At 40.7% G+C, this 13,476-nt stretch overlaps 1 protein-coding gene across 1 annotated transcript; it reads right to left on the bottom strand.

Moving 5' to 3' along the window:
• Window positions 1-416: 416 nt before the first annotated feature.
• Window positions 417-1,026, bottom strand: LOC133813315 (uncharacterized). The gene is made up of 2 exons (XM_062246864.1): window positions 682-1,026; window positions 417-594 (listed from the first exon to the last, which is right to left on the bottom strand). Exons 1-2 carry the CDS (start codon window positions 1,014-1,016, stop codon window positions 453-455), a joined length of 477 nt encoding a protein of 158 aa, XP_062102848.1. The 5' UTR covers window positions 1,017-1,026; the 3' UTR covers window positions 417-452.
• Between the last annotated feature and the right edge of the window lie 12,450 nt (window positions 1,027-13,476).

Raw genomic sequence — 13,476 nt, forward strand, 5'->3', positions numbered from 1 at the left:
TACCCTATTGGGAACGAGGATGAATGGGTAATTCCTGATCACATCAGAGATACGGTTGTCGACGTCCCCGTTGAGAAAACCCCTATAGGAAGGCCCAGGAAGCAGAAAGTGGGTAGGCGAAAGACAAATCGCTATGCTTCACGCGGGGAAAAGATTGTCAAGCCATGTAAGTGTAGCAGATGTGGTGGTAGTGGGCACAATAGGAAGTCATGTAAGGCTAGGATTTAAAATATTGTATTATGTAATTATTTAATTGATTTTGCTGCATTTATTATATGAAGTACTTCTTCTAATACTTTGTTGGTTTGGATATCGAGGCAGACACATTATGTGAATTTAGTACTTTTTATTTAATAACTTTTTCAAAAAATATTGTTTGATAAAAAAATAATATACAAAACTAACTATATGCTATACTATACAAGATGTGTAAGACAAAAATATAAAGAGCATCACGGGGACAAATTCTGATAGAATAGGTCCACACACCACTTGGTCCTGAAATGCTGGATGTTCTCATCGATAACGGTATCGAGTGGTAGCCTGGTAACCAGATGCTCGATATGTTTGATGGGAAACATACCACAATCCCCACTGCATATAATCGATTTTGTGTCAATAAAAGATAAAAATAACTTTAATTTTCAGATTTCAAAATACACTAATTAAATAGGGGAATACCTTGTCTTAGTCTGAGGACACTCCTCCGGAGGAATACGACAATATGAAAAAGGCTTTGCATTCTGCTCAGGATATACCTGGAGGTCCTCATGGTCGTTAAACATGCCAGAACACCATAACAACGAAGGCAACAATAAGCACCAATGCTTGATCGCTTCCTCCATCAGAGTGGGACTGAGCACGCTATGGTTGGAATCATAAATGTTGATGCACCACGTTGGAATGGAGACTTCAATGGCGATCCAATGTGCGACTTTCTCGACGTGCAAGGAAAAATATACTTCACTCACATTTTTCCATGATACAAGGAATTGATTATCATCGCCCTTCAACATTCTCAGCACATCGTCGTCCCATGTATACTTAGTGCCGATCTCTTTGAAATGATTCCAACGACCTAGGCACACCTGGGGGAAGGTGGTGTTCATGATCGCAGCATCCTGCCGAAATGCAACATGGTAAAAGTGGCGTCGGCGGCGTAGCATGTGCAAAGCAGCATCAATATGCTAAAAGAACATGAAAATTTGTTAGTACCATCAATATATTTTCAGATTGAATTGAAAACATGAATGTAATTTATATACCGAATCCCAAAGCCAAGTCTGGACTGTGTGCAACTGCAAGAACCATGCCACACCGTGCATCCCAGTATAAGCGTTTCGGTCTCTCTTGTTGTCGATCTTCCCGATGATCCACTTATGGAAGCTCTCTCCTGCTGTGGGTCACACTTCCTCAGTGGTTCAGCAACTAGCCCCTATTTATCTAGTCTGATCTTCTTTGTTGGGTCGGTGAAGTCATCAAAACGCTTGGGCATGCGTTTCTTCCTGACAACTTCAATGCCAGCTGCCTCCTCGGGCTGTAGTACTCGTACACTGGGACTGTCAGCATCACTGACAACTACAGATGTATGGGCCTGTGGAGTGGAGGGTTGATCACCGCGCTCGTAGTCTGCAGGCAAGATATCAGACTCTGTATCTGATTTTACGTCGGTGGATCGACCTGAGACCAGTGAAAGCAGCTGCACCAACTGAGCCATGATCGTGGTCTGATTCTGTAGTAAGGTTGCCTGGCCCTCCTCAACCCTCTTGAGCCTCTGCATCAATTGCTCATAAGCAGGCTGGGCAACCTGACTAGATGAAGCTGCACAGGCCTGTGAAGTGCCCTCCTCAACCCTCGGGACATCCTCATAAAAAATGGAGGCTTCCTTTGCAACTTTTGATAGCTGCTCTACCTCCTTCTCAGGTACCACTATTGCCTCCGCTGTAGTCCCAGCCTCCCCCACAGTTGATTCTAACCCAGGGAATAACCTGGAATCAACTTCTGGGAGGCTATTGTAGTAGACTACCTCACTGGGATGTGGCTTCAACATGGGAAATACCACTAACTGCATGGTTGAATAACATGTGTCAGGAAAACTTTAATAAAATAAATCGTTAATCAATTAATCTGTGACATTTAACAAGATAAAATGGAACTTACTCGACGGTTGGTGAATATAGGAACCAACAGAGCTGTCGAAATAGTAATATCAGTCTTCGTAGCCCAACTAAGCCTCGGAATCTGATTCCCACTGTTCTCACCGAACTTACTCCTGAGAGAAGGCATGGCCTCAAAAGCCCAGTAAAGAAGCGCGGGTGCATAGCAATTGAAACTATACTTCGCCTCCTTCTGTTTTTTGCTTGACCCCTCTTTCTTCTTCTCTTCATAGTGTTTCAATTGCTTCTTCATGTCCTTCTGAACTCCTTTGCTAACCTTCTTAAATGACAATTTCCCCCATGGATACTTGAAAAAGTAATCAATATCCTCAACCATCCTCAGGGAATCTCCCCATATCGTCGTTGTCTTCTCTGGGGCATTCAGTACCCCCTCTATCAAATAGCACAAACCTAGCTTAAATGCATCTTCTGGGTTTGTGGAGGCCTTCAATGCATCTTCCAACTGACCAAAACTAACCTTCGAATCACCATTAAAATCACTTGAAAGATGCTCTTCCAACTCATCTGGGGACAGTGATTTCCCAAAATTTAGCATGGTAACTAGGGCAAACTCTGCAATACCAAATCTACACATAGTGTTGTCCAGGTAGAACTGACCCTCTTCAGGCTTCTTGCTTTCTACCTTATGCAACATTAGCTGATGCAGCAGAACCCCAGTAAAACTAAACAGCTTCGCCTTAAAGAACTGTCCCAACGGGCATGCCTGTGCCCTTTCAATAAGACCATGCCTCTGAAACTGCTCTATAAGGGTATCCAAGTAGGCACTACCCCTATAAGTGACACGGCCAGGAAAGTGCTTCTCCAACGGCACAATAAGGTCAGGCATTTGGGAATTTTTTTTTTTTTAAATGTAAAACAATCTGGTCACTATCGAGGCAGTTACTATCGAGGCCTATCGAGTCCCATCGAGGCAGAAACTATTGAGTCCTATCGAGGCCTATCGAGGTGGGTTCTAAAAAATCACAAAGAATAATATCATCGTGTTACTATCGAGTCCTATCGAGGCCTATCGATTCCTATCGAGGTAGGCCTAAAAATCCCAAAGCCCCGTATCATCGAGTCCTTTCGATTCCTATCAAGGTAGGCCCTAAAAATCCCAAAGCCCCATATCATCGAGTCCTATCGAGGTAGGCCCTAAAAATCCCAAAGCCTAACATTTCATCGAGTCCCATTGAGGCCTATCGAGGCACAGTCAAATCGAATCCCTATCGAGTCCTATCGATTTCTATCGAGTTGCATGAAAAATATCAAAAAAAACCCAGATTTCTTCATTCCCTAGCCCCGATCTATTCTATGAACAAAAATCAACAAAAAAAAAACCAGGCACATACACATATTGTAGATTAAAAATGAAATCCCTCACCTTCGCTTTCTTTGGGGTTGTTTCCTAAAAGTTTGGTCGGCTTGCTCGACGTTTTCTCCTTCCCCTTCTCCGATCATCAACTCCGACCCTTTGGGAGCCCTTGTTTGTGGTTGTGGAAGACAATGAAGGTTGGGTTCTACGGATTCAATCGAGGCCTATCAATTTCAAAGTTTGCTTGGTTCAGGAATTTGGAGGAGAATACGGAGAGTTTGAGAAAATTATGTCAGGGGTATTTTGGGTAGTAACGTCATTAGTAGCACCAAAACGAGAGTCATATAGAGATAGAGTATTTTTTAAATGTAGTCACTTATTGCATTAAAACTCAAATTTCCCTAAAAATATTGATAAATTTTAATAATAGTTAAAAAAAAAAGTCAACATAATAAAAGTAGAATAAAGAAAAAGAAATGTATAGTAGCAAGAAGACAAAAAAAAAATCACATTTGGTAATAGTATAGATTTTCTGTTATCTTTTTCTTGTCTTTAGAACCCCTCCTTTTTATCTTTAAAATATCATATTTATAGAAATATCTCAAATTTCTTTTAACTTTTCAAATTAAAATCTACAATTTGACAATTACTCCAACTGTTCTCTATTTACCTCTATTTTTTAATCCACCATTTTTGTAAATAGATGCCTCATTCAATTTTTTTTTTCTTTTTAATAATTCTTATTTAAGTTTCATTTAGTACAAAATTAGCCTATTGTAAAGAAATTATATAAAAAAATATATTCATATACTCATACTTTATCAAAATAATAAAAAGACTAATATATATCTCCCTATTTTTTTCAACAAAAAAATTCAATCGCAAAATTTATATTCTTATAAAAATATATATATAATCTGCAAATTACAATATTTTTTACTTTCGTATTTGTAGAAAGTTAAAATATATATAAAACAATATTGATAATTTATTGCATACTAGTGCTTTAGTTTATTTGTATGTAAAAAAATATAATTTTATTGTTGAGTAATAATTAATAAGGACACTTCCTTAAAAAAAAATTAGTAAAGACATTTGTGTAAATTCATAACAAATATATTTTTCAAAAACTAACTAATTAAGAAGGGTCTAAAGAGAAAAGGAAAATAAAAGTGTGAATATATATATATATTTATTTATATATTGTAAGTACTCGGAGAAATAAAAATCTCACATAATTTTTATTATTATTCTATTTTATTCCATTAATTTGTTTAGGGTAATAAAATTGAATATATTTTCATTTCATTCGCTTAATTAGTTGTAAATTATAATATTAAAATATCATTCTGTTGACGCGGTTCTTCGGCAACAGATAATTAATAGAATAAAGAGCGGGATTAGTACTAAATAATGAACCGTAATAGATGAATGATCTCAAAATAAAATGATATCACGAATACTTTTTTAGGTGGTTCAAAAATTAAAATCTTTCTAGTCCACCAGCCACTATTATTGATATCTTTATGATATTCTTTATAGGATATTTATTTTCAGATTAGAATCCAACCTTTTGCAACTCCCAAGGTCTCCATATTTATAGGGAGAGGGCACCTAGGGTTGGCAAGGGAGGTCTTCCCGTGACCTTCTTACCCATTATGGTACTTTCTGTGACATTCATGATTAATTCCTAAAACCTGACAATGAAGTGTGGTCTAATCAATAGGTAAGGGGGATAATGGGCTGCACGGCCCAACTCAGTCGTGGGTGCCTGAACACGCACGTTTATGCTGCGTGTTCGAGAATTCAGGGATGGGTCAGACACATGATGTCCGATATATGTACGTTTACATTGCGTGGTTGACTTTATAAGGGGTCAGAGGTGCCAACTCAAGCTCGCACCTCGAGCTTGATGTAGTCTCAGCTCGTGGTGTCCATACTTCTGACCCGACTCCTTAGTAATCTCATTAAGCCTTTGGTTACCTCAAGCTAAAGAGGTAGGACCTGGTAACAGCAGCTCCGGGTACGTGGCATTCACGTGGCTGATATAATTATACTCTTTCTTAGCTTGCTAATAGCCCATGAATATTTAGGACGTGCACATTCCATTTCAAATTATTTTTTTACCGAAATGGTAGAATGATTATTCTATTAAAAAAAGACATTTCAATATATTATAAAAAAATATTTATATATTTATTACTTATATCATTTTTTATTCTATTTCATTCTCATTCTTTTTTTCTTTTCATTTCTCTATTTTCATTACTACCAACCAAATACCTTTAAAAAATTTGGCTTTCTAGCACCATGTAATAAAATGCTCAAAATGTGGATCCCCTCCAACAAAAGACATCCTCATTCTTTCCAAGATAGAATTATAAGCTCTGGTAAAAAGTAATTCAAGGACCATAATCTTGGATGATATCTTTAAAAGTCATATCCAAATTAAATTTGTGTACTTCTCTGGGACCAACTAGAACTAGTCATTTAAACATTAATCCCAATTTTAAGGGTAGATTAGCATTTCTGTATAATATGTAATAAAAAGCAATTAAATAACACAACACAGGTAATAATACAAGATAAGATCATAAAGCATTACTTTAGATTAAAAAAAGAAAACTTTGAAAAGTTTCCGCATGTTTTTACTAGCAATATTTCAGGATCCAATTCTTGATGCTTAGTGAAGAAAATAGAAGCAAAAAGAAGTTCAATTATTTTGTAACGAGTCTTCTCTTTTTTTTTTGTCAATATTTGTATATATTTTTTTGTGTGGAAAATATATATTTAAATGCTAATAAATATTAAATACTTCAAAGAATAAAAAAAAATATTGGCAGTACTAACTATACTTTGGAAGAATGGTATAAGGTCTTCATCCTAACTTACATAGAATATTATACAATTAAATGGAACTTTCCTTTGCCTCACATAATTGAAAAACAATTAGGATATGTGATATCTTATTATTGATTTTATTAGAAAAATAGACCTTTCAAGTAAGGATTAAAAAAAACATGTTGCTTAGGAGGCGATATTTCTTTATAAATAATTAAATGCATGTTCATGAGCATGTGTCTCACCCAAAATTTCTCAACGCTCTTCTCACATCTTCTCTTGTTCACTAGTTGATTTACTCACACACAAGTCTTCACCTTTCGATTTTATTATTTTGTATTAGTTGTATAATATTTGTCAATATGGGATAAAAGGAAAATATACAAATTTATATATATATATATATTTATATGTCCACATTCATCTAAAGGAGAGTGCTCTTTTTGCTTGGTTAAGTTAAAGTGATTTTAGCCTTAAAAGAATAAACCACTTCTTTATAATGAATAACAAACTATTATAACTTTTTATGATGAGTTTTCTGGTTTAGTCAAAAGGATTCCCCCCCCCCCCCCCCCCCCCCCTCCCCCCCTTTTCTTTTCTTTCTTTTTCTTTTTCTTTTAAAGAAATAAATATATTTATATAATTCTAATAGTTACAACTAATAATAAGTTCAGCTTCCAAATCACTCCAAGATTCAACTAAATTGCCTTTAAGTAATTCTAGGGCTATATGGGTGGTTTCTTTCAAATTTGTTTCCAATATGGCACATGTAACACTCTTTTATAGATACTTTATTATACAATTCAAGAAGTGTTACTTGACGTCCCTTATAAGAAATATTAAAGAGGTATTATTTAATAGGGCTAAGGGTCATTACTAATTAATTTGGCCCAGCCCCAAGCTACTCATCATTCATGCATGTAATTTTCCCATAATAACTGGGAAATTTAATTTGTAATAAAGGGGTTTCTTGTTATTATTTATTTATATATTGCCTTTTTAATTTAAAAGTGAAAAAGAAATACTTGAAAATATTCAAACATATTTGGTAACGAACTTTTTTTTTTTATATTTAATACTTCTTTTAAAATAATTATGTCAATCAACTTGGTATCCATTTTTTTTTTTTGAGGGATCAACTTGGTATCGATTGAGGGTGACAATAACAACAGATCTAATATTAATTAAACAATCATAAATGAGATTGTATGATGTATAAGCCTAATCTCGTGTGGTGGGTATAATGGCTGCAATTAAGCATTATCATCATTGATGGTGACAATTCCAACAATATACTATTCTTTTTTCATTTTTTTCTTTCATTTTTATTTTTATTTTTGGGCTCTTGTATAAATGAACTTTAAAAATGTGTACCCAATATCTATGTATAACCACTATCAGGCGATACATATACATTTCCCTATATAAATATATATATATATATATATTTATATAGTTAGAAGACCTTTATATATCATTATATTATATTATTTTATATGGACGTACATGTTTATTACTGTAACCATGAACCATCCATATGTTTATCCATATGTTTTTATATTAAAATGTGTATCGTGTTGATGAGTTAGTAATTACATATATTTTTAATTTAATTTCTTTCCATTTAACAAAAAAATGGCTGCTGATGACGTGGCAATGATTTTTCACACGTGGTCTGCACGTGGCGGAAATGCTGCTCAACTATCGACCAAAGGCACATCACTTTATCAAGCTTAACTATTAGATACGATCAGGCTGGTCGTATAATTTGATTTATTTACTTCTAAGATTGTAATCCTATAATAATTGTGTTAACGCGGTTCTTCGGCAACAGATAATTATATGAATAAACGGGATGGATTAGTGCTAAATGATGAACCGTAATATGTAATTAATCTCAAAGGGAGGTTGTAACTCGTTTACTCTTTTTAGGTGGTTCGAAGGTTAAAATCTCTCTAGTCCACCAGTCAATATTATTGATATATCTCTGGTCTTCCTTACAGGGTGTTTCTTTACAAATTAGAAGCCAACCCTTTGCAATGCACAGGGTCTCCATAGTTATAAGGAGAGGACACCTGGGTGTTGGCAAAGGGGGTCATTCCGTGACCTTCTTATTCATCATGTCACTTCTGTGACATTCATGATTAATTCCTAAAACCTGACAATGAAGTGTGGTCTAATCAATAGGTAAGGGGGATAATGGGTCGCATGGCCCATACCAGTCGTGGGGTGCCTGAACACGCACGTTTATGCTGCGTGTCCGAGAATTCAAGAATGGAGTAGACACGTGATGTCTGATATGCGCACATTTATATTGCGTGGTTGACTTTATAAAGGGTAGGAGGTGTCAGCTCTAGGTCGTACCTCGAGCTTGATGTAGTCTCAGCTCGTGGTGTCCACACTGCTGACCCGATGCCTTTGAGTATTCTCACTAAACCTTTGGCTACCTCGAGCTAAAGAGATAGAGTCTCGTAACCGCAGCTCCGGGTAGGTGGCTTCCACGTGGTTGATAGGATTATGCCCTTTTCCAGCTCGCTAATAACCCGTGGATATTTAGGGCATACATTTGTCCCCCAAGCCCCTGCTCGTGGCATATGACGTCACCTGTGGCCACAGTGGGGGCTTTTAGGCTTTTTTGTCGACTCTTCATGTCCTGCCCATTGCGCTGGTATCAAATACGTGGAGCATCGTGGTTGGTGACGGTCCGTCTTCCGAGAACTGCATTAAATGGCCTAGCCTATCTTCGGCCGTCGTTTTGTCTTTCGAGTTGTGATTCTAGTATCCCACATCAAGACGATCAAACGACCCTCATTCTTTGGCCTTTTAGGTATATATAAGGTTGGCCACCTTTCGCATTAGCCACCTTTTTATTTGAAATTTTTTCTCATCTTCTTTCTTCTCTCTTCTCAGCTTCAAAAACCCTTTTTTTCTTCCGGTCATTGTTCCAGACGTTCCTGAGTTCCAGACACGAGGGTTCTTTCGAGACTCCGGTTCCAAAGATTCCACCAGGATTCCAACTCCTACGCTCTTTTCGGTCTTCACGCAACAACAAACTTCTGTAAGTCCTCTGTCTGCTATATGCTTTAAATGTTTCCATTTTTCTTTGCTTAGGTAAACTCCCTTCTTAGCCGCATACTGTAGGTTGTTTTTCTTGGCTGGTAGTTTGTGCGTAGGATTTTATCCTAGGGGTATCGACCGTAGGAAAGAGAATGCTTAGGAACATGACTCATAGGAAAAAATTATGGGGTGATTTTTCTGGGTTATCTTTTTAAATGCATGTTTGGATAGGCGAAGGCAACAAATTTCTGGGGGGCAAAAACCGAGTAGCTTAGGGGACACGCTTCACAGGCGGTTTTGCCTTTCGAAACTTTCCCTCCACGGAAAACTTTATCCTGACCCTCCTGACACACGAATCCCGAGCAATCGGGGACCCGTTGGGAGCACAGGTGCGTGTTCATAGAACCGCGTGGTCTCACTCGCTGCGGGCTGAGATTACCTCAGCCCGTGTAAAGGAAACCATTCTTCGTGCTAGATTCTTTCTTATGCTTAGGTCGCCTTTTCTAAACTTTCTTCATCTTTGTTCGTTAGGCGACCAGATGGGACCCAGGAAGAATATGCCCAAGAAGAGTGCCGGCAGCTTGTCATCCCAATAGGCCAGCAAGGGGAAAGAGGTGGCAACAGACTCCCCAATTCCTCACTTCGGTCCCACCGTGGAGAAGGAGGTCGAGGTGGGACCTGACGCCTTCTTTGAGGCCAAGAGGATTGCCTCGAAGGTTACAACCCAGGGGAAAGTCAATAAAATCATGCTTTCCCACAACATCGAGATAGGGAAAGGTGCCCTGGTCGTTCGTCCTCCCCTTGAGGGCGAGCGGAGCTGCGCACCGCTCGATGAGGAGTTTGCGGCCAAGAGCAACGAACACCTCAAGGCTGGGGCCTTTCTCCCCCTGGACCAGTACTTTGCGGATTTCCTAAATTTCGTGAAGTTGGCCCCCTTTCAATTCCCCCTTAACTCTTACCGTCTGTTAGCGGGGTTGAGGTACCTATTCCTGAAGCAGGAATGGGAGGTCCCCACATCGGCGGACATCCTCTACTTTTTCTGCCTCAAAGCCAGCCCGGAACAATGGGGGCGAGGTGACAGGTTCTACTACCTGACCCGTTTTCCCAACTTGGCCGCGGTCATCGAGCTGCCCAGCCACCCCAATGACTTCAAGGATCAATTCTTCATGTCAACGGGGTTCCGCAACTGTGAATACCATTACTTCAATCGTCCTCGTAAGTCCTTCTAACTTTAGCTCGCAAGATCGTCGCTGATTAGTTTACTTCCCTTCGTTATTGACTTGAAAACTATCGTGCAACTATTTTTGCGAGGAAGGCTAAGTCGATGACCCTTGGGGGTCAGTACGAAACCTTGGCGGGGCTCCTCCCAAGTGAAAAAGACTACCACCAGCTCGTGTTTGATGAGACGATGCTGGCGTGTAAGTTAATTTCTCTGGGCCAGACTCTGGCCTTGAGGAGGCGGCGGACCATCCCCGCAGCTCGCGAGATGGCGCCCATCTCTGAGGAAGAGGCCGCGGAAGAGGACGAGGACGAGGACGAGGACGAGGACGAGGTGCCCCTCGTGAGCCGGAAGCGAGCTCTTGAGGTAGCCCAGGAGGTCAACGCAGAGCGGACCCAGTCCGGGGCAGCAGCTGGCCCCTCTGGCCAAGGTAACCCTTACTTGTTTAGGGACTTAGACAGAGCTGCCGCAGACCTACGACTTGCTAGGTTTAACCCCAGCCAACTTGTTCACCGCCACCAAAACGACCCAGACCGCAACATCACTTTACTCCAGTGTGTTGACCAGCTCGTGTTGCGTCATGACATGGGCTGCCTTAGGGGTACTGTAGTAGTAGATAATACCCTGGCCTTTAGGTCGGCTTTCTTTGAGGTGTACGGGACCAACCTTAGGTCGTGGCCCTCCCTTCTGGAGGGTGTAGTAGCTTCGGGTCTTAGGCAGTATGTAGAGGAGTTCAGTCCTGAGGCGGATCCAGACCCAGAGCCTCCTCTCATTCGTGAAGTCATTATCTTAGACTCCCCCGTAGAAGCTCCGGGGTCGGAGGTCTTGACAATAGATTCCTTCTCTAGCTCGGAGGGTAGGACCTTTTTCAATACATACTTTAGATTTTTTGTGTTGCAACAAAATATTTTTACATGCATACTGATGATTTGTCTTTGTTTCAGACGAGGAGATGTCGTAGCCCGGGGACAATGTTCTGCAATCTATGTTCCAGGGGGGAAATCCTTCCTCCGGGTCGTCCGGGCCCTTGGTGAAGAGGCTTCAGTTGACAAAGAAAACCCCTGAGACTTCTTCCAAGTCACCTGCCAAGGGGAAAAACCAGGGTCCTCCAGACATAGAGAAGGTGCCTCCACCCCCTCCTGCAGTGTAGAAGATGGCTCCACCTCCCCTGCGACCTCCTGTCCCTAATCGGGAACAGGATGTACCAACCGGGACCTTGTCAACCCCGACTCCCGGCGTGCGCGTCCTGGTCAACCCTCAGGCCTTGGAGAAAATCCCCGAGGTCTTTAGGGGGACGGTTTACGAAACCGCGACCTACATGGTGGACCGCTGCTACAACGCTAGCTCGAGGGACTTGCGGGAGATCGAGACGAGGAACCCCGTGAATGTGATGGAGTCTTCACTGGGGATGACCCTCACGGTAAGTTTTTTTCACCACTGGTTCTTTCTGTTTTTTTTTCTAAGGCACTTGCCTTATTATATTTTTGTCTTGCAGGTGGCTTTGGCTCTCCACCGGAGCATATCTCGGTTCAGGGCCAGGATCGACGAGATTAGGGGCGAGCATCAGGCTGTCCAGGCCGCCCTCGCGTCCACTCAATAACAGGAGAAGGATGCCAAAGCTGCCCTGGCGACTGCCCGGGAAAGTGAGAGGGTCGCGCAGGCCGCCTTGGTTGCTGTGCAGGCCGAGCTGGAGGCATCTCGGGCCAAGCTACTGGAGGTCGAGGCTGCCAAGGTCGCCCAGGACGCCGCGAAGGTTGAACTTGAAGAGGCCAAGGCCGCCCTTGTGGTGGAGAGGGCAGCTTCCAGCTCCTCCATGGAGGCCATGTTGTACCATTGCTGGGCCTTCAACCAGGATGGCGACTTTTCCTTCCTGGGGCCGGACGTGTGGGAGTCCTTCTTGGAGAAGTTCAAAGCTCGCCTTCAACAAGAGGCGCCCTCTGAGACCGAGGAGACTTCCACTGCCACCGAGCAGGATGGCGAGGGGGTGACTTCATCGGAGCGGCCTGGCGGGGCTTAGGATTTTTGCTTCTTTTCTTATATTTTTATTTGTAACTTTACACTACGAGGTTTTTTATCCTCGAAACAATCTGTATCCCCAGATTTATTTCAATCTATTTACATATTTTTGATTTGACCTTATTGTTACTCCTTTTCAATGCATTTGGTGAGAACTTAGTTTCTGTTGGTTTTGTGATTGACGTCTTATGCTTCACTACAACATTTTTGACCAAATATTACGGCAAAATCTTACATAACTTTAGAAGTGTTATTAATACATGCAAAAAAAATAAAAAATACACGGACACAGTATAGGCGCCAAATGAAAAGTAACAGGCGCCAAATGAAATTTTACTTAACAAATAAAAAAGCAAAATAAAAAATGAAGAAAGGTTTTCTCTATTCTCTCTATTCTCTCGTTCTCTCAGTCTGAATCCCTAATCTCTCTCAATCTTTTCCCTCTCTCCCTTAGGCTGAGACCCTTCATCTTTGAGCTTCCAACCCATTCCCCTTCATCTTGTTCTGTCTGAATAGTTGAGCCCAAACGTCATTCATCTCTGTGTCTTGAAACCCAAAGCCTGTTCTGCGAGCTTGAACCCAAATGGCTTCATCTCTGTTCGTGAACCTAAACATCTCATCTCTCAGCTTGAATCCAAACACCTTCATCACCGTTCACAAACCCAAATGCCTCATACCTAGAATATCGTTGTTTGATAGGAATAAGAATGCATTCTCTGAGTCTTAAAGTTTTCGATGATTTTAACGGTAAGGTGATGGTGACAAGGTGTATGCCGTCGGGTTGAGGTAGATATGGCGTCTCAGAATTGGATTTCAGGACGAGAAGGTTTGTTTATGGAGGCAGAGATTCGAAGTGGAGGGGTTGTAGAATT

Source organism: Humulus lupulus, chromosome 1, assembly GCF_963169125.1.
Source record: "Humulus lupulus chromosome 1, drHumLupu1.1, whole genome shotgun sequence".
NCBI classification, from domain to species: Eukaryota; Viridiplantae; Streptophyta; class Magnoliopsida; order Rosales; family Cannabaceae; genus Humulus; species Humulus lupulus.

Bases quoted from the DNA above. Each gene is read 5' to 3' on its own strand.
- LOC133813315 (XM_062246864.1), bottom strand. From the start codon at position 1,016: ATGTTGAAGGGCGATGATAATCAATTCCTTGTATCATGGAAAAATGTG. The intron at 595-681 runs GTATTCCCCTAT...GATTATATGCAG, and splicing joins TGTCCTCAGACTAAGACAAG to TGGGGATTGTGGTATGTTTC.